A 20477-nucleotide genomic window follows, 5' to 3' on the forward strand; every position below is an offset into this window, starting at 1 on the left:
GCGCCTGTAGTCCCAGCTACCTGGGAGGCTGAGGCAGGAGAATTGCTTGAACCTGGGAGGTGGCAGTGAGCCAAGATCACACCACTGCACTCCAGCCTGGGGGACAGAGCGAGACTGTCTCAAAAAACAAAACAAAACAAAAAAAGTGGAACCATTCTGGCTGAAAGAGGAGAGTCGCTATAGACTCCCTTACCCTCTAGTGGCTCCTAAGGGACCTTCCCTTAGCCCTTTCTCAATGTTTTAGAAACTACTGCCTTAAGAAGTTTATGGAAAGGACCCCTGGGGCTGAGAGAGGGTAGGGAACTTCTTTGACAAAGTGTAAGTGGTTAGGCTTTAAAAATGCAGCAGATTCAGAAAGAGGTAGGAGGGAGGCTTGGAACAGGTTCCTTCTCATTCCCTGTGACCCCTCTGCTTACCCTCTCCAGCAATTCTGGACATGTACACACTGATGAGCAACAAGCAATACTATGATGCCCTCTGCAGCGGAGAAATCTGCAATACCGAAGGCATTAGTAGTGAGTGTGTTTGGGGAGCATGGTCTCCAGGGCTCTGGGCAGGCAGTCCTAGTGTCTGGGAGAAGGTAGAAAAGGGTGAAACTGATGATTCCGGGAGAGAACATGCTGCATGAGTGATAAGAAAACCTGTGGAGTGCCAGGCGTGGTGGCTCATGCCTGTAATCCCAGCATTTAGGGAGGCTGAGGAGGGTGGATCACTTGAGGTCAGGAGTTCGAGACCAGCCTGGCCAACATGGTGTCTCTACTAAAAATACAAAAATTAGCCGGGTGCACTCCTGTAATCCCAGCTATTATACTTGGGAAGCTGAGGCACAAGAATTGCTTGAACCCGGGAGGTCAAGGCTGCTGTGAACTGAGATTGTGCCACTGCATTCCAGCCTAGGTGGATAGAGCGAAAAAACCAATGGGGAGGAGATTGTGGGGAACATGTTGGGTTCCCTTCCTGCCCTCACTCACCAGGTGTGGTACAGCCTGACAAGTATAAGCCAGTGCCGGATGAACCCCCAAATCCCACAAACATTGAGGAGATACTAAAGAGGGTCCGAAGCAATGACAAAGAGCTGGAGGAGGTGAACCTGAATAATATACAGGTATTTGACTTGCATCCTCCAAACCGTAACTCTGGATAACCACTGACATCCAAGAGTCCCTTAGCCCACCATCTCCTATTCTCCTCTGGTAGGACATCCCAATACCCATGCTAAGTGAGCTGTGTGAGGCAATGAAAGCAAATACCTATGTGCGGAGCTTCAGTCTGGTAGCCACGAGGAGTGGTGACCCCATCGCCAATGTAAGGCTAGTCGACATCCCCAGCCCTCTTCCACATCTTACATGCACCCCTTGCATGGCTGTCATAAAGGGTTTTGCTAGGGAGTGCTATTCTCATCATGCCTTCTTAGGGCAGCCCTCATGGAGACTCCTACCTTCAGTGCCATGGTTCCTAACTCTCAACCCTCTCTAACACACCCAGTCCTACTGCACATTCATCTCCCTGCTTTCCCCTGCTATCCACCCTGCTTTCTGTATCCCTCTAGCTCCATTTATAGCTCCTCAAGGACTCTTCTCAAAGAGCTGTGTTTCCCTCTTGCTCCTGTTCTTTCTTTCCTCAGTCATCTGTGAAACTGTTCCCTAATCCTAACCCAAGTCCCTACTACCCAGGCAGTGGCTGATATGTTGCGTGAGAATCGTAGCCTCCAGAGCCTAAACATCGAATCCAACTTCATTAGCAGCACAGGACTCATGGCTGTGCTGAAGGCAGTTCGGGAAAATGCCACACTCACTGAGCTCCGTGTAGACAATCAGGTCAGCCTTCCCTTCCCCTGATGTTAGCATTCAGTCTCATTGAGTCTCCTCCCTGAGCCAGCCACTGGGGCAGCTATCTTATTTAATCTTGTTTGAATTCTCCTCTTCATTATCTCTATGAGGGAAGCCAAGTCAGCATCTCTCTTCAACCACTGTGGAGAAACAAGCTTCTTTGACCTCCCAAAGGGATCTGTGGTCTGGGATGGTAAACAGCCCAGAGAGGGTGACTGTCAGCTTTTGCCTCTCCCTCCCCCAGCGCCAGTGGCCTGGTGATGCAGTGGAGATGGAGATGGCCACCGTGCTAGAGCAGTGTCCGTCTATTGTCCGCTTTGGCTACCACTTCACGCAGCAGGGGCCGCGAGCTCGGGCAGCCCAGGCCATGACCCGAAACAATGAACTACGTGAGTAACTGCAGACATGATGTGTGGAGTGGGCAGGGAAGTGCAGAAATTGGTGGATCCTCCTGAAAGCAGACCTAATGACTAATAGCCCAGCGTGCTACCAAAGAGCTATTCACATGAGAAGTTCAAATCCCAAGAGTGATCAGAAAGAAGACAGAAAACTCCCCCTGCCCCAAATATGGACGAGTAGAGAGGTAGAAAGGATACTAGAGATAACAATACTTGTTTAGAGGTATTGTAATTTTATTTGTGGTGTGGTTTCTTGTTTTGTTTTGTTAATGTGGGATGGGCCTGTAAGGTGGCCTAAGACACTACCAATTTATGAGTTTGGCTAAGGGACTGGAAAGGAGAAGAGTGCCTTTGCAGAAAGCAGTAGCTGGAACAAACACTTATGTTTAATATTCCTCCTTTACAGGTCGCCGGCAAAAGAAGAGATAATACTGCATTTCCCTTTACCAACTAGAGCTGGGAGCACTAGACACTTAAATTCTCATCTGTTCTCCTTTCCTGTAAATAAAAGCCCTTATATCCATTTTGCCTGCCTCCTTCCTTGGACTTTGGGGTGAGAATCTTGGCGCTAACCCCCAAGGGTTACTGCCAGTTCACCAGAGGATTATTTATACTCTGGGGATCAGCAGGCAGAGAGGTTCAGGTTACTAGGAGGAGGTGGGGGAGCTCCCTCCCTTGGTGTTCCCCATAACCCTGCCAACGCCTTTCAACTCTTCTACTTTCACAGGGAACTTAGCTGCAGCCCTGTTTCCAGATGTAGCCAGGTCCCTCCAGTGCCTACCCACAGTCCTCATGTGGTTTGAAGGGGGAAAGGACTTTGAGTGGTAGTGGAGAAGGAGGCAGACAACATGAAGGGCAAAGACCTCTTTTTGACAGTCTTATTAATAGGGCACCAGGCTGATGCAGCTGACGCTTGGCATGGCTTTGGTAGAAGGTGGGGGAGGGGCTAGAAGTATGGAGCGCTGTGGCTGGGCGCGGTGGCTGACGCCTGTAATCCCAGCACTTTGGGAGGCCGAGGCGGGCGGATCACAAGGTCAGGAGATCGAGACCAACCTGGCTAACACAGTGAAACCCCGTCTGTACTAAAAATACAAAAAATTAGCCGGGCGTGGTGGTGCGCACCTGTAGTCCCAGCTACTCGGGGGGCTAAGACAGGAGAATGGCGTGAACCTGGGAGGCGGAGCTTGCAGTGAGCCAAGATCGGGCCACTGCACTCCAGCCTGGGCGACAGAGCAAGACTCTGCCTCAAAAAAAAAAAAAAAAGAGTATGGAGAGCTGTGTACATTGCAGGAAAGGAGTAGTTGGATTGAGAATGAACAGATCTGAAATCCTGAGATCTGACAAGGAACCAGACTTAAGGAAAGTTAAGTTCTCAGCACCCATTGCAGTGTATTTGTGAATGAATGGGAAAAGGGTGTCAGTCCAAGGGGAGATCAGGTGGTTCCTCCTCATCAGAGTCAAACTCAACATTTTCATCTTTTACCCATCGACCTCGTCCATCTGGGATCCATCCTGAGCTGGAAACATCAGAGAAAATAGCATCGATTAGGAAAGAGGCTTATTAAGAAGTTAGTGGTGAGCTCACACCTGTAATCCCAGCACTTTGGGAGGCCAAGGTTGGTGGATCACTTGAGGTCAGGAGTTCAAGACCAGCATGACCAACATGGTGAAACCCTGTCTCTACCAAAAAAAAAAGTCAGTGGTGAGAAAAAATTGAGAGCCATGTAAGTTGGGTGGATAAAACAAAACGAAACCAAAGATAAAAAACAACAATAGGAGGCCGGGTATGGTGGCTCACGCCTGTAATCCTAGCACTTTGGGAGGCCAAGGCAGGTGGATCACCTGAGGTCGGGAGTTCAAGATCAGCCTGATCAACTCGGAGAAACCCCGTCTCTACTAAAAATACAAAATTAGCTGGGCATGCCTATAATCCCAGCTACTCGGGAGGCTGAGGCAAGAGAATCGCTTGAACCCCGGAGGCGGAGGTTGTGGTGAGCCAAGATTGTGTCATTGCACTCCAGCCTAGGGAACACACAAAACTCTGCCTCAAAAAAAAAAAAAAAAAATGGGGGGCGGGCACAGTGGCTCACGCCTGTAATCCCAGCACTTTGGGAGGCCGAGGGGTGGATCACAAGGTCAGGAGATTGAGACCATCCTCACCAACGTAGTGAAACCCCGCCTCTACTAAAATACAAAAAATAAGCCAGGCATGGTGGCACATGCTTGTAATCCCAGCTACTCGAGAGGTTGAGGCAGGGGAATCGCTTGAACCTGGGAGGCGGAGGTTGCAGTGAGCTGAGATGAGATCACACCACTGCACTCCAGCCTGGTGACAGAGCGAGACTCCGTCTCAAAAAAAAAAAAAAAAAAAAGCTTTGAAACAAGAAGGGTCAGAGAGAAAAGAAAATCTGAGGAAACTGATTAGGCACACTCACCTTCGAAGGGTGAGATAATGGTCCAGGGCTCGTCTTCTTGTGGGGCTCATGGGTGCAGGGGCTGAGACAGTTGCTGACTCCTCGGCCTGTGGGCCAGCCCCAGGTTCAGGTTCCCTACTGATCTTCCCGCTTTGGAGTTCGACCTCTGAGGGTGGCACAGGGGAAAGGGAGACAGAGGGACCAGGGGCTTCTGGTCTAGGTAGAGAAGAATAGTCTGTAAAAGCAGTAAGGGAAAGAGCCAACTCTCCTATGACTCCCAACCTCTTAAAACAGTGTTTCTTAAACTATATTTTTCAAGATATTAATAAGTTCTGCATACAAAGGATTTTAGAATCATGAATTTGGGAAAGGCTAGCTTTAAATTTTACAAGTTTTTTTTTTAATTCTTAAGACTTTGTATAGCTTTTAAAACTGTTACTCTTTTTTTTTTTTTTTTGAGACGGAGTCTTGCTCTGTCACCCAGGCTGGGGTGCAGTGGCCAGATCTCAGCTCACTGCAAACTCCGCCTCCCGGGTTTACGCCATTCTCCTGCCTCAGCCTCCCGAGTAGCTGGGACTACAGGCGCCCACCACCTCGCCTGGCTAGTTTTTTTGTATTTTTTAGTAGAGACGGGGTTTCACCGTGTTAGCCAGGATGGTCTCGATCTCCTGACCTCGTGATCCGCCCGTCTCGGCCTCCCAAAGTGCTGGGATTACAGGCTTGAGCCACCGCGCCCGGCCACACACAGCTAATTTTTTATATTTTTGGTAGAGACGGGGTTTCACCATGTTGGCCAGGCTGGTCTTGAACTCCTGATCTCAAGTGATCCACCCGCCTAAGCCTCCAAAAGTGCTGGGATTACCGGTGTGAGCCACTGTGCCCGGCCAAAATTCCTTTTCTTGAAACACTAAGTAACATCTCCAGAACGCTAGTATTCCTCAGAATACAGACTGGAAAACACTTTTAGAGCCCTCTGTCTCCTTCTGAGCCTTCCTGCCTCTGGCTTTCCCCTCCCATACCTGTACTTCCGGCGGCAGCAACTGTTATAGTGGGGAGCTCTGTGCAGAGCACTCTGGGTGATAAGTCGTGTCTGGGTTAGCAGAGGAGCCTGGTAAGAAGATGGGAGACAGAGTCAGAGCCTTCAGCCCTCTGCCCTTCCAGCCTGGTGTGTGCAGCAGTGTCTTGCCTAGAACACACTCTCCACTCTCTGATTACCTCAGCTTTGGTTTCTTCCCTCCTCAATTCATTCTGATGTCTTGGATTCTGCTTCCTTTCCTTTCCCGGCTGCTTCTTGCCATAGAAAAGCTGCAAGCCTGAAGAGAAAGGGAAACAGAATTAAAAGCATAGCACCAAGACTGGTGTGCAGAGATTTAGATTTATTCCCCATCCCCTGTCTTCTCCCGAACTTACTGGACAGATGTTTCTTGCCTGCACGGTGGGCAGTCAGCATGGCCAGGGTGTCCAGTACCGGTCGATGGGGGCAGATGGCACAAGCAAAGCTGAGCAGGGGTAGAGAAGAGGATAACTGGTCTAGGGGAAGAGGGTTGGGCCTGTCCCTGCCGTAAGTCCCACCCTGTCCTAGCAGTCTTTGCAAAACCCAACTCCCTGGTGACCCAATCTCCACTTCTTCCAGTCCTCACTAGCCGCCAAAGAATCCTAGATACTTCTGCTGTCCTAATTAATAACAAAAGTTTGTTGAAGCCGGGCGTGGTGGCGTGCGCCTGTAATCCCAGCTAATCGCGACGCTGAGGAGGCAGGATCACTTGAGCCCTAGAGTTCAAGGACAGCCTGGGCAACACAGCTATTGAGCCTCTAACCGCAAAACCCTCAGGCTTGAGCCACTCCTCGCTCTTACCGTCCATCCCGAAGCATCAGCGCCTCATCCTCTGGGATGTAACTGGCGAGGAGGTCCCCGACTCTTCTTTTCTGCAGGGAGTAGGGGAAGAAATCCGGATGGATCAGCAGGGTAGGAGAGAGGGATGGAAGTCAAATGACAGAAATGAGGAGTCAAACGGAATAAGGACATAAGGACCCTGGGGAGAACAGTGATCATAGACCGAAAAAGGAGTCACTACACAGCTCTAAGTCGCCTGGTTCTCTCCTGCACCCCCGAGTTGTTGCCAGAGCAATGAAACAAAGCTCCTTCCCAACCTTCAGAGAGCGACTGAAGAGGCTGCAGATCCTCTCCGCTCACGCTTACTTTGAGCACATTGAGTTGACTCCAATCGTCTCCTTCCCTCTTGAAAGACATCACGACTGTGAGTCCCAGAAGTGATAAATTTTCTTGTTCCGGTTTCGCCACTCCTCTAGGCCACCGTAGCAAGAGCGGGACCGCGCCTTCTCTTTTTTCTTTGTCTTCCTGTCGGCCCCCGTACTTCCGGGGATGCACTTCCACGCATGCATTGCGCCATCCGGATATCCACTCTCTGGCGCGTGGAGGGAACTGCATTTCCTATGGTGCCGTGCGACTCCGCAGACGCGAAGCCTTTTGGGAAATGAAGTCTTTTCCTCAAAGACCTTGCCGCTCAGCTGGATCCAGGCCCTTGCATCTTGGTGGATCTGAGGCGTTTAGAGGGACAAGAACCTAGATGTGGAGCCGAAATTTGAGGGTGTGACCTATCTGATGCGGAGCGGACCTTTGAGGATCTCTGAGTGGAAGGTGTACTACAAATTCTCGCAATCCTCACGCTCTTCGTCTGCGGCGACAGTTCACCTGGGGTGGGCCTGATTTGTTCCTGGCTCTAGCAAACAAACCCCGGGACCGGGCAGAGCTGGGATGTGGGAGCGCCCTGAGGCCAGGCTACTTGGGGGCAAACTGAGGAAAGAGTGTTGAGGATTATTTCTAGAGTTCAAAGGTCAGAGGTCAATGTAGCGAGGAGTTGTGGGGGAGTTCAAAGTCGGAGGGGTGCTTAGGGGCGAATCAGGGAGGGACTGAATACTCAAGGGACAGATTTGTGGATAAGGACTTGGAGGGAGGAGAAACCGGGAGGGGGCAGGTGGCGTAGTGCTGCGGAGGCGGGGACACAGGGAAAGAGAGAAGGGGAAAGGAATCCCCTGAATATCTATTCCCAGACTTCAGGCCTGTCACTCGCAGTCTCGGTCGGGCCTCCCCTAGTTGCAACCTAGCTGTCGGCAGGGTGAAGAGATGGCTTCCCCGTCTAGACAGCCCCCGCCAGGGGGGTCAGGACTGCTTCACGGGAGCCGGGCTCGTTCATATGGAAGCCTGGTGCAATCGGCCTGCTCCCCAGTGAGGGAAAGACGCCTGGAGCATCAGTTGGAGCCCGGAGACACCCTGGCTGGACTAGCACTCAAATATGGGGTGACGGTGAGTTTTCCAGGATTGGGGTGCAGACAACAGTCAGGAGGGATTTAGTCCTGAGAAGAATGTAGTGGACCTTCTAGGTAACCTCCCCTGAAATGTTCCTAATGTGTTGAACTCTGTTCTGCCTTTATCTTTGTTTTCCCATCACAGTGTTGCACTGCGTGGTTGGGACAAGTTCTGCTCTACTATTCCAATGGAGAGGAACAGCTCCTATTTTATCATGCCAGACACTGTGCTAGGGGCTTCACATACGTTAGCTCATTTCACCCTCACGTCCGTATCAAGTATACATTTATTGTTCCCTTTTGGCAGATGAAGAAACTGAGACTTGGATTGGTTAACCATTTTGACTAAGGTCAAATAATGAGTGTCAGATATGGGATTCAAACAGGTCTGTCTGACTCTGTAAACCACACAGAAAATTTTACATTGAGAGTGATTAAACGTTTACAGCAAATAATGGAGAGCTTATTTTTAGTTCTCAGTTCCTAAAGTGCCTACCTCTCCTTGCTCTTGGTTCCTCCTCAGTGCTCTGCCTTCTTTCTAGTAAGGCGGCTTCCCTGGCACAAAACAGGTACTCTACACCAAGTATTTCAGGTTATGCATGGGGGAAATTGGATAGATGTAAAAATGTATAGCATTGAAGTTGATGAGGTTACTCCCCCTACCCCCACCCCTGTTTTCTTGTTCCATCTCACTCAAGCAAATGTTGAATTTAGCCAACATTTTTATGCTTTAGCCAACATTTAAAGCACTGTGATAACTTTTCTGGGAGACAGAAACTTAAACTATATGGTTGCTGTCCTCATGTAATTTATGGCCTAATGAGAAATGAACAGGTACACAAATAATGATTACAAGTGACAGAACGTGGTGAATTTGTAAAGGTATTAACAAAGAATCAGGGCCAGGCATGGTGGCTCACCCCTGTAATCCTAGCATTTTGGGAGGCTGAGGCAAATGGATCACCTAAGGTTATGAGTACGAGACCAGTCTGGCTAACATGGCAAAACACTGTCTCAACTAAAAATACAAAAATTAGCCGGGCGTGGTGGTGCTCGCCTGAAATCCCAGCTACTCAGGAGGCTGAGGCAGAAGAATTGCTTGAACCTGGGAGGTGAAGGTTGTGATGAGCTGAGATCGCACCACTGCACTCCAGCACTCCAGCCTGGGCAACAGAGCGAGACTCTGTCTCAAAATAAAAAAACGGATAGGAAATCAGAAAGATTAAATTTTAGTTGGAAAGGGGCTGGGGTGGGCCAGGCGTGGTGGCTCATGCCTGTGCTGTAATCCCGGCACTTTGGGAGGCTGAGGCGGGTGGATTGCTTGAGCTCAGGAGTATAGGACCAGCCTGGGCAATGTGGTGAAACCCCATCTCTACAACAAATACAAAAATTAGCTGGATGTGATGGCATGTGCCTGTAATCCCAACTACTGGGGAGGCTGAGGCAGAGGATCACTTGAGCCCGGGAGGCGGAGGTTGCAGTGAACTGAGATTGTGCCATTACACTCCAGGCTGGGCAACAGAGTGACACCTTGTCTCCAAAAAAAAAAAAAAGAAGAAAAAAAATACTAATATACTATATCTGTAGTTTCTATATTTCATTATCTAATTATTATAATAATTAGATAATTATAATTAATAATTTTTAAATAAAGCATTAATGGGCCCCTGCTATGTGTCAAAGTCTGTAGGATGCTAACGACTGCCTGGGGATACAGAGACAGCAAGTCACAATCCTTGCCCTTAAAGGACTCATAGGGTTTAGGCAAAGCAAATATTTAAAGAGGTGAATAATATTATAGTAGGGTTGTGTATGATTATAGCAATATTTACAGTATGCATTAGGAGTCCTGAAGAAGGTAACACAAAGGGAGTGGTGGTTGATGAATAGAAGTTTTCCAAGCAGAGAATGGGATCGTAGAGGGGCAGGAGCATTTCAGGCAGAAGTAACAGCATGAATAAAGTGTGAAAAAGATCATGGAATGTTCAAAGAAAAATAAAAAGTTCAGGATAGCAAAATGTAGAGGTGGCAAAGGGAGATTAATCTAGACATTTCCTTTGGGAGCTGGATTGAGAAAGCCCTTGAATGCTAATTTGGTTTTTATCTTTAGCCAATGAGGAGTCCATAGGAGGTTTATAAGCAGGGTAGTGGGTTAATCAGATTTATTTTTTTAGAAAGATAGATGCCAAGAGGAGGATGAGTAGAAATAGAGTGAGGAAGGCCAGTTAAACTTTTGCAATAACCCCAGATGAGAAATACTTTGGGTCTATTTTAAATCTTTGGCAATAGGCCTGAAGATGAGACCAGATGTGAGAGAGATTTTTGAAGCAGTTTTGTTGACCACTTGGTATGGTGATGAAAGGCAAGTATTAGTTAAGGATGACATTGATGTTTTTACCTTGGAAGGCCAGGCAAATAGATGGTGATGCCAGTCACTAGGTCCAGTGATGAATAGATAGGTCAAAATAAATATTTATTACTGACATTGTTAATAGTATAGTGTGAAAACCTTTCCCAGAAGCAGTGAAAAGACCCAGGATTGTCGTTCTAGCTGTGTCATTAACTTGATAGATAGTTTCAGGCAAGTAGCTTAACCTCTCTGAGCCTCAGTTCCTTCATTTTTATTTGTTTATTCATTTATTTTTATTTTATTTTTTTATTTTTAGAAATGGGGTCTCACTATATTGCTCAGGCTGGACTCTCATTCCTGGGCTCAAGCTGTCCTCCCGCCTCAGCCTCCTGAGTAGCTGGAATTACAGGCATCAGACATTGCGCCCAGCTTGCACAATAAGTTTTTAAAATGTAAGGGGGCCCTAAGACCAAAAAGTGTGAAAACCACTCATCTATAAAGTAGAAATAATGTCAGCCCTTTGTACTTTAGCTTGGTTGTTATGGAATCAAAGAAGACTCTGTGCAGTCACTTTAAAAAGCTCGAGATGCAATGTAAGATTGATCATTATTACTGTCCTTAATTTTGTTGACTCTTTTTTTTTTTTTTTAAGATGGAACAGATTAAACGTGCAAACCGCCTTTATACTAATGACTCCATTTTCCTGAAGAAAACCCTCTACATCCCCATCCTGACAGAGCCCAGAGACCTGTTCAATGGTTTGGATTCTGAGGAAGAAAAAGATGGAGAGGAAGAAGTACACCCAAGTAACGATGAAGTTTGGCCACACTCAACTGAGAGGAAGAAACAAGAGACAGGAGCAGGACGTGCCAATGGTGAAGTCTTCCCCACACCTGGCCAGGAAACCCCCACGCCCATCCATGACCTCTCTGCCTCTGATTTCCTTAAGAAGCTTGATTCACAGATCAGCCTGTCCAAGAAGGCTGCTGCCCAGAAGCTGAAAAAAGGGGAAAGTGGGTGAGTGTTGAATGGTTCCTTATAAGTTCCTCCCTAGACTCCTCCATTCTTCCTATCTTACCTAACCACAAACACAAGTAAGTAAGCACAGTGCCAACAGAGGCAAGGTGATACCTTTCCCCCATGTGGCCCCAAAGCAATGAGCAGAGACGATGCCTGCTGACACAGGTAGAGGCAGTGGAAAACTGGGTTCTGTGTTCTTATTGGAGTCAGACAGTTGACTTTTTTTGAGACGGGGTCTCGCTGTGTTGCCCAGGCTAAAATGCAGTGGTGGAAGCTCCGCCTCCCGGGTTCACGCCATTCTCCTGCCTCAGCCTCCCAAGTAGCTGGGACTAAAGGCACCCACCACCACGCCTGGCTGATTTTTTGTATTTTTAGTAGAGACGGGGTTTCATTGTGTTAGCCAGGATGATCTCGAACTCCTGACCTCATGATCTGCCCGCCTCAGCCTCGCAAAGTGCTGAGATTACAGGCGTGAGCCACCATGCCCAGCCGACAGTTAACTGTTTTTACTGCTCTGGTCATCCATGAAGGAGCATTAGGGTTAGGATTTATCTAGAAGGTATTGAGACTGTCTTGAAGCAACCAGCTTATGTATTAGAAGACAGCTTTCCATGTACCTCTCACTTAGCCCATTGTGAGGTTCTTCCCTTGATCTGTCACTCTTTCCCCCCTTTCCTCACTTGCAGGGTACCTGGGGAGGATGCAGGTCTCCACCTGAGCTCCCCTCGGATGCAGCAACGAGCAGTCCTAGGTCCCGTGCCGCTGACCCGTACCTCTCGGACCCGGACACTACGGGACCAGGAGGATGAAATCTTCAAACTCTGATGTCCCCAGAACTGACTGAGAGAAGCAAGATGTTGAAGGAGAAACTTCAGGGGGAGAGGAGCCTGAGGTGAGGCTCAAGAACATGGCTTACCAGCCTGCCTCCCTCCACTCCAGCCATCTTCCCCAGCCTCCTTGTCCGCCAAAAATTCCTTGGCCTGGGGCAGTTTTATTGGCAAGATTAGGGAATGGGAACTGGACCTTTCCCAGTTCTTGGGCTGAATCTAGAGTTGAGTCCTTTAGACTCAAAAGGCTCTTTTTATATCCTTGTTGCCTTTCCTATCCTTTTTACCATTCCCTGGCCTTAGAACAGAGAAGCAGAGACTCCCCTCAGCTTCTTCCTCATCTCCAACTGTGTGACATAATTTATTTGGTGCTAATATTGAAGTAATATTTATTTGCTATATTTTATTCCTTCCCAGTCTTAGCTAAAAAATGGAATTTCTGTAGCCCTGGGGTGAGAGAACCCGGGAACAGTGAGCCAATGAGTGCTGGTTCTCCACCTTCCCCACCTTGTTGGCCAGACATGTGATTGAGGATGAGGCAATCGGTGACCTAGCCTACCGCAGAGAATGGATGACTGCTGGCCTTTTCTCCAATCTTAAAGGGACAGATTTGAACTGAGTTTTTTTTTTTTTTTGGTACCCCATTCCTGTTGAATGGGCTCAGTCTTGACTAACCAATTCCCTGTAACTTTTTCACAATTCTTGACCCTGAGAAAAAGCAGCACTGTAGGGACCTGAACCCTCCATTCTACCAGTTCACCCTTCTGACATGTTCTGCTCAGCCTGTGATGAGGGGAACAGATGGAAGGAGGCTTTCCTTGGGGTTTGAAGAGGAAGCCAGTTGTGAGAGTCTCTTTGTTACGCCCCGTACCCTCTAGACCCTCTCTCTCTATGCCCTCCTCCTCACTGCATATTTATTTGCAATTTGTAGCACTGATCTATGGTACAGTTTTGTTTGTTTCTCAAACGGAAGTAGGTAAGGGAACCTCAATAATAATGGAAATCTCCCTCAGTCTCCTGTTTGGAAATGATGAAAGGTGAGAGAAGTGGTGTTTATATACCTCCTTTCTTCTGTGATGACTATAAGGTATATGAAGCTGGACAGATTAAACATTGAGCCCTGTGCATATTCTAGTAGTTTTATTTCCCCTATGAGAATCTCCCCTGCCCTAGCCCCTTCCTCCTGCACTCTGGAACAGAGCCTCTGGCATCTGTCCAAGCTCTGTTTCTAAGGGCCACCTTCCCCTCTTCTGTCTTTAGTGTCCCCAGAGGGGTTCTCTGGGCTGTGCCTCCTTTCCTTGGTTCACATGGGAGGGGGCTTCCCTGTTTCAGAAGTCCCTTATGGGAGAAATAGAGATCCAAGTTTCACTTCACCTTTTTCAGGCAGTTCTGTTTCCTGTCCTGGGGCTGGAGTGGGAGAGAGGCCTCACCCCTCAGTGTTGCTCCTTCTCCACCAGCTGTGTGGGGATGGGCTGGTCTCAGAGTCAAAAGCACTCTTGGGAAGGAATGAAGCCTGAAGATTGAAAAGCGTTAGTGGCAGCTGAGCAGGGTTAGGAAGCTCATTATCTGTGTTTTCTCAGTCAGCCATTTTGTCGAAGTGGAATGTGCTAGACTCGGGGCTCTCAGAGCTTCCCTTCATCTAGCAGCTTCCTGAGCCCGTCACAGATCTTGCCAAGGTGCTGAGTGAAGTCAGGCCCATAGAGGGCTGTGAGCAGACCTGGGTCAGAGAAGTGATCAAACACGTGGCGGATGCGGCCATGTGACTTGGGCGTGAGGTGGTGTTCCACCAACTCCAGCAGCACATCCCGGCACTCGGTCAGCAGGCCAGCCAGAACAGCAGCCTCGAAGGTGAAGTCTACCTCGCCAAAGCTAAGTGCCGTCATGGCACCCTGCCGCAGCTTCTGGCGAAAGCGGGTAGCCAGGGCCAGCTCACTGGGGCCGAAGGAGCCATTGCGGTGCAGTACAGCCACCTTGACAGCCACTTTGATCAGGTCCTTGATCACGCGCTGGGCCTGGGGCCGGCTGTGCGTGTACTCCTTGGACACACGGTACAGCTCATCTAGCACCTCACTGCTTGTCTCATCTATGAAGAGATGAGCCACAGACCGACCCGCCATCTTACTCAGTAGCTTCTTCTCTGCTTGCAGTGCCAGACTCTTTGAGCTGAAGGACTCCATGGGTCCTGGAGAGTGGGGTATGTGGTCAGTCACTAGAAGAAAGGCCACAGGCTTCCTTAGAAAGAGAGAAATGACTTTTCCCCTTTCTGTTGCTTCTTTAGTTTCCATGTCATCATCATCTTTGTTTGTCATCCTCCCCGCCCCCTGGGGCCCCTCAGTCCTCTATGCCTTTCTCCTGCTTTTTCCCCTTAGTGCTGTAGCAAATCTTGACTCCAAAACAGCCCATGGGAGTGGCGATAGCTCCGGCTGGAGGAATGTGGGCACACGGGAGGCTAGCCTAGCACAAGTTACATCTCAAGGGGAAGTAGGCTGTTGCTGCTGCAGTGAAGACAGGGCTTACCTGACAGATAATTCTTTTTTTTGAGACGGAGTCTTGCTTTGTCACTCAGACTGGAGTGCAGGGGTGTGATCTCTGTTCACTGCAACCTCCACCTCCCAAGTTCAAGCTATTCTCCTGCCTCAGCCTCCCAAGTAGTTGGGATTACAGGCCCCCACCACCATGCCCGGCTAATTTTTGTATTTTTTAGTAGAGATGGGGTTTCACCATGTTAGCCAGGCTGGTCTTGATCTCCTGACCTCGTGATCCACCCACCTCGACCTCCCCAAGTGCTGGGAATATAGGTGTGAGCCACCACGCCCAGCCTGACAGAATTCTTACAGCTACCATTTTTGGACACTGACTCTGTGCCATATGTCTGTGTGGTATAGGTATTACCATCCTTGTTTTACAGCTGAGCAAATGATACTTACATTAAATAATTTACCCAAGATCAAACACAACTCATTTTTTGGCCCCCAAAGCCAGTGGCAGCTATTGCACTGTACTTCCTTTAAAGTAAGAAGCATAAGCATCCCAGGAATCCTAATAGGAGTAATAACTAACATTTACTGAGAACCTACTATGTGCCAAGTGCTTTATGTCAGTCATCTTAGTCTTCCCAATCCTGTATAAGGTTAAGGTAGGTATTCCCATTTTGCAGTGAGAAAACTGAAGCTAAGAGAAATTTAGCAATTTGGCCAAAGTCACTAGTAAATGATAAAGATGGGCTTCAAACCAAATAATCCAGAGAAACCTCCTTCCCCAGAATGCTCCCAGTGTGGTTAAAGCCAACTGAGGAAGCACAAGAAACCAGCACCTCAAGAAGGGCAGGCAGTCCTGAAGGTCTGAGCCTTCTGCTACACTGAACTCAGGACCTTCTTGGCGGCATATCAGCTCCATGTGTCCAGGGTTCTCTCCCCATGGTCTTCGCCTGTGGTTCTTCTGGTTGTTTTGCTTCTTACTTCCCCCTCCCCTGCTCTGCAGGATGTGGCTGTGACCGCAGTGAGGAGCAGCCTCGCCCTCTCCCCCAAGCCAAAATGGGAGTCTGAAGAGGCAGGGGAGGTGGGGACTGAGGGGGTTTCTTCCCCAGCTGAATCCTTCCAGTGGAAACCTGAACCTTGCTTTGCTCCCAGCTTGCCTTGGGGCTTTCTGGACCATGTTCCCCAGCCGGAAGAGGAGATTGCTCCATGTGAGCCTTCCTTCCTCCTTGGCCTTCCTGTTACCTAGCTCTCCATTGCTCCCATTGCCGTCTCACATTTGTTCCGCTGTCCTCTCCCTCTCTCCCTGTTTCAGTCTCCCTTTTTATCTTGTCTGGGTCCTCCCTATAATCCTCTCTGGCCTGGCCATACTCTCCCTCTGGCCCTTACCCGTCCATCTCCTTGTCTCCTAAGACTTCCTTGCATTTCACACACATCCATACGGATATGGATCCACCTGCATCCCTCAGCCCTGCCCCGACTGCATCCAAAACCAGGTCTTTCAGAGGCTGCCTTGCCACCAGAAAAACTAAGTTAAGCTCTACAAAGGACCCAAGAATTGTACAAGCAAGAGTTTCACAATATGAAAAGCTAAGACTGAAAGAGCTGGAGACTCCTCTGCCACCATTACCCCTAAAGTCTACCATTCTGTCACTGCCGGTCCCTCACCTGCTGTGCTGGGTGCCAGTCTTGCCTTGGATGTTCCGGGAAAGCTTACAGAATGGAGAAGCTTCACTTAGTGTGAGAGCCCTTTGGCTTGGCCCCACCCCTTGAGCCCCGCCTACCTACTCTCTGCTCAACCTCCGGTTCATCACTACTGTCTCCAAGAAGGCCTCTGGCCCAAGAGCAACCTAGAAATAAGACAAAGGTCAAAAAGAGTGGAATTCTGTTGGAAACAGTCTTGATTCTTTGAAGGGGGAAAAGGGATTTGCATACTCTACTCTCACATTGCTTCTTTCTTTTCTTGCTGCCCAGTTCCTGGAGATCCTGTCCTTATATTTCTGCAGTACTGGGAAGGATGTAAAGTCCAAATTTCTGGGGTAGGAAGCTAGTGGGAAAAGTTCTGCAGATTGAAAGGTGGTGCTGTGGGGCGAGTATTTAATATATTATTCCAGTGATTGCTAGGTAAGGGCACAGACTGTCACAACCCTTAATACTGAAGGGAGGAAGGTGCTGGGACCAGGGCTGCTGCACCACAGGTGACCAGCAGGTGCCAGCACAGCACTGAATCACTAGCCCAGAGGAATAAGCCTACTGAGTTGCTTTTTTTTTTTTTTTGAGACGGAGTTTTGCTCTTGTAGCCCAGGGTGGAGTGCAAAGGCGTGATCTCGGCTCACTGCAAGCTCTGCCTCCCAGGTTCAAGTGATTCTCCTGCCTCAACCTCCCAAGTAGCTGAGATTACAGGCATGTGCCACCATGCCCGGCTTGTTTTGTATTTTTAGTAGAGACAGGGTTTCACCATGTGGGCCAGAATGCTCTCAAACTCCTGACAGGTGATCCACCTTGGCCTCCCGGAGTGCTGAGATTACAGGTGTGAGCCACTGCACGCCGCAGGGTGAGCTTTGTAGCTGCTAAAGGGATACAAAATGAGGAGCAGTCACAATTGAGTTTTGTTTGTTTGTTTGTTGTTTTGTTTTTGAGATAGGGTCTCGTTCTGTTGCCCAGGCTGGAGTGCAGTGGCATCATCACAGCTGACTGCAGCCTTGACCTCCTGAGCTCAAGAGATCTTCCTACTTCAGCCTCCCTAGTAGCTGGGACCAGAGGTGCACACCACCAGGCCTTCCTTTTTTTTTTTTTTGTAGAGAGGAAGGTCTCACTCTGTTGCCCAGGCTGAACTTCTAGGCTCAAGCAATCCTCCCACTTGGCCTCCCAAAGTGTTGGGATTACAGGTGTGAGCCACTGCACCCATGCTGGAAGTCACAGTTGCTGAATGAGACAAAAACACTTGCCATCAAGAATCTTACAGGGAATCTGGCCAGGGAGATAACCTTAAGCGTAAATAACAGTAATACTAGTCAAACAATGCCATTAACTTTAATGGGGATTTAAATAATTTTGAAAGCTTAATTATGATAGGGCTTGGAAAGATAGATTCAACTACTTAATAGCCAGAGATAGGGAAGAAGTCCCAGATGATGGGGATGGCGTAAGCACATACAGGAAAAAAACATAATACAGGACATTCTCAGGAAGTGGTGATATATGTCTGGAATGTAGGTTGTTTGAGAGATAAGTGAAGAAGGAAAAAGATCAGATCACAGCAAGCTTTAAAAAAGTTGCTCCAGGCCGGGCGTGGTGGCTCAGCCTGTAATCCCAACACTTTGGGAAGCCAAGGCGGGTGGATCACCTGAGGTCAGGAGTTTGAGACCAGCCTGGTCAACGTGGTGAAACCCTGTCTCGGTGGCTCACGCCTGTAATCCCAACACTTTGAGAAGCCAAGGTGGGTGGATCACCTGAGGTCAGGAGATCAAGACCATCCTGGCTAACCTGGTGAAACCCTGTCTCTACTAAAAATACAAAAATTAGTTGGGCATGGTGGCGCGCCTGTAGTCCCAGCTACTCGGGAAGCTGAGGCAGGAGATTCGCTTGAACCAGGCAGGCAGAGGTTGTAGTGAGCCGAGATAGTGCCACTGCACTCCAGCCTGGTGATAGAGTGAGACTGTGTCTCCAAAAAAAAAAAAAAAAAGAAAAGAAAAGAAACGAAAAGAAAAAGAATAAAGGGAATAAAAATATAAGAAGATGCAAATACAATAATAACTTCTGGATTCAGAATTCTGCTACCTAGTCTTCACCTGTTTTTCTCTCCAGTTTCAAACTCCCCTTCCTTCATTCCTTCCTTCCTTCCTTCCTTCCTTCATTCCTCCCTCCCTCCCTCCCTCTCTCTCTCTTTCTCTCTGTCTTTTCTTTCTTTCTCAGAGTCTTGCTCTGTCCCTGTCGCCCAGGCTGGAGTGCAGTGACACGATTTGAGCTCACTGCAGCCTCTGCCTTTCACATTCAAGTGATTCTCCTGCTTCAGCCTCCCTGATAGCTGGGATTACACCGCCACCACACCTGGCTAATTTTTGAATTTTTAGTAGAGACAGGGTTTCGCCATGTTGACCAGGCTGGTCTCGAACTCCTGGCCTCAAGCTCTCTTGGCCTCCCAAAGTGCTGGGATTACAGGCATGAGCCATAGCACCCATCTGTAATTTGTGATTTTATTAACTGTCTACCCACCGAGCTTAGATTATGTTTTAGTGTCTGCATAGTGCTTGGCACATACTGTGCTCAATAAATATGTGCTGAAAGAATAAAGTCAAAACATATCCAAAACCAGGATATGAGGGGAAAATGGTAGCAACATAGGAGTCACATGTTATAATGTTCATTTACTTCATTCTTGGGGAGGTCTTTTATTTTCTCTCTCTCGCTCTTTTTTTTTTCAATTGAGACAGAGTCTTACTCTGTTGCCCAGGGTGGAGTGCAGTGGTATGATCTCAGCTCACTGCAACCTCTGCGTCCCAGGTTCAGCAGATTCTCTGCCTCAGCCTCCTGACTAGCTGGGATTTCAAGCACCCACTGCCATGCCTGGCTAATTTTTGTATTTTTAGTAGAGACGGGGTTTCTACCATCTTGGCCAGGCTGGTCTTGAACTCCTGACCTTGTGATCCACCCACTTCAGCCTCCCAAACTGCTGAGATTACAGGCGTGAGCCACCGCACCTGGCCAAAAACATTTTTTTTCTTTTTTTTGAGATGGAGTCTCGCTCTGTCACCCAGGCTGGAGTGCAGTGGCACAATCTCAGCTCACTGCAACCTCCACCTCCTGGATTCAAGCAATTCTTCTGACTCAGCCTCCTGAGTAGCTGGGATTACAGGCATGTGCCACCACGCCTGGCTAATTTTTTTGTATTTTTAGTAGAGACGGAGTTTCACCATATTGGCCAGGCTGGTCTTGAACTGTGATCCACCCACCTCGACCTTCCAAAGTGCTGGGATTACAGGCGTGAGCCACTGCACCTGGCCACAAATTTTTTTTAGAGACAGGGTCTTGCTATCTTGCCCAGGCTGGAGTACAGTGGCTCAGTCACTGCTCACTGCAGCCTCGAACTTGTGGACTCAAACAGACCTCCTGCCTCAATCTCCCAAAGTGCTGAGATTACAGGAGTAAGTCACTGTGCACCCTGGCCAAACAATGGTATCTTAAATGTGCAAAACACTTTTGAATTTGCAAAACATTTCACCTACAGTATCTTATTGGATCCTAAGAAGTAGGCAGGAAGGTAGTATGTCTACTTACAGAAGACAGAGTCAGACTTAGAGATAAGTAGTTTATCCAAAGCCATACTCCAGAGATGAATCTAGCTAAGTCTCACTGACTTTCAATGGTGCTCTTTCCACTGTATAATCTACAGGAAATGAATAGTACTTTTTTGAGCAATTTCTACTTTGAAGCAAAATGAAGATATTTTGCACTTAATTGGATAAACTTCAGTTATTTGGAAAAGTATTCAGGATGGAACAGTCCTATGTTTGTTTTAGTTGAGGTTTTACCATGGTTAAGATCAGTACTCTCATATCAGTTCAGAAAGAGTAAGTTTAGTGTGATTTAAAGCAGTCAAGTAAGTCAGCCTGACATAGCTGGAGATAGTTCACAGCTTTTACTCTTTTTTTTTTTTTTTTTTTTTTTTTGAGACGGAGTCTTGTTCTGTCGCCCAGGCTGGAGTGCAGTGGCCAGATCTCAGCTCACTGCAAGCTCCGCCTCCCGGGTTTACGCCATTCTCCTGCCTTAGCCTCCCAAGTAGCTGGGACTACAGGCGCCCACCACCTCGCCTGGCTAGTTTTTTGTATTTAGTAGAGA

The 20477-nt window shown here is 48.3% G+C and overlaps 4 protein-coding genes across 7 annotated transcripts in view; 2 read left to right on the forward strand and 2 right to left on the reverse strand.

The window, feature by feature from the left end:
* The window catches only part of TMOD4 (tropomodulin 4 (muscle)), a 5621-nt gene extending 2871 nt beyond the window's left edge, over window positions 1-2750 (forward strand). Inside the window, exons 5-10 of one of the 2 annotated variants that reach the window (XM_011973555.1) lie at window positions 426-515; window positions 975-1105; window positions 1198-1305; window positions 1674-1817; window positions 2074-2218; window positions 2634-2750. In XM_011973555.1, the coding sequence (XP_011828945.1) occupies window positions 426-515; window positions 975-1105; window positions 1198-1305; window positions 1674-1817; window positions 2074-2218; window positions 2634-2656 (641 nt within the window). In that variant the 3' untranslated portion in view covers window positions 2657-2750. The remainder of the gene's footprint in view (window positions 1-425; window positions 516-974; window positions 1106-1197; window positions 1306-1673; window positions 1818-2073; window positions 2219-2633) is intronic. The other variant, XM_011973556.1, reaches the window with a different exon arrangement.
* Window positions 2751-3591: 841 nt separating this feature from the next.
* Window positions 3592-7024, reverse strand: LOC105534736 (sodium channel modifier 1). 2 transcript variants are annotated; one of them, XM_011973558.1, is made up of 7 exons: window positions 6793-7024; window positions 6497-6567; window positions 6052-6140; window positions 5857-5954; window positions 5661-5749; window positions 4663-4857; window positions 3592-3744 (listed from the first exon to the last, which is right to left on the reverse strand). In XM_011973558.1, exons 2-7 carry the CDS (start codon window positions 6511-6513, stop codon window positions 3645-3647), a joined length of 588 nt encoding a protein of 195 aa, XP_011828948.1. In that variant the 5' UTR covers window positions 6514-6567; window positions 6793-7024; the 3' UTR covers window positions 3592-3644. The 2 variants fall into 2 exon arrangements, with proteins under 2 accessions (XP_011828948.1, XP_011828947.1); XM_011973557.1 differs by having other exon boundaries at window positions 6842-7018.
* Window positions 7025-7097: 73 nt separating this feature from the next.
* On the forward strand, window positions 7098-13292 carry LYSMD1 (LysM, putative peptidoglycan-binding, domain containing 1). Of its 2 annotated transcripts, none has more exons than XM_011973561.1 (3): window positions 7098-7300; window positions 10971-11335; window positions 12025-13292. In XM_011973561.1, exons 1-3 carry the CDS (start codon window positions 7265-7267, stop codon window positions 12161-12163), a joined length of 540 nt encoding a protein of 179 aa, XP_011828951.1. In that variant the 5' UTR covers window positions 7098-7264; the 3' UTR covers window positions 12164-13292. The 2 variants fall into 2 exon arrangements, with proteins under 2 accessions (XP_011828951.1, XP_011828950.1); XM_011973560.1 differs by having other exon boundaries at window positions 7133-7966.
* Window positions 13291-16401, reverse strand: TNFAIP8L2 (tumor necrosis factor, alpha-induced protein 8-like 2). The gene is made up of 2 exons (XM_011973559.1): window positions 16308-16401; window positions 13291-14374 (listed from the first exon to the last, which is right to left on the reverse strand). The coding sequence occupies exon 2, from the start codon at window positions 14340-14342 to the stop codon at window positions 13788-13790; it is 555 nt and encodes a 184-aa protein (XP_011828949.1). The 5' UTR covers window positions 14343-14374; window positions 16308-16401; the 3' UTR covers window positions 13291-13787.
* Window positions 16402-20477: the final 4076 nt, after the last annotated feature.

The sequence above is a fragment of the Mandrillus leucophaeus genome, unplaced genomic scaffold (genome assembly GCF_000951045.1).
Source record: "Mandrillus leucophaeus isolate KB7577 unplaced genomic scaffold, Mleu.le_1.0 Scaffold139, whole genome shotgun sequence".
Taxonomy (NCBI): Eukaryota; Metazoa; Chordata; class Mammalia; order Primates; family Cercopithecidae; genus Mandrillus; species Mandrillus leucophaeus.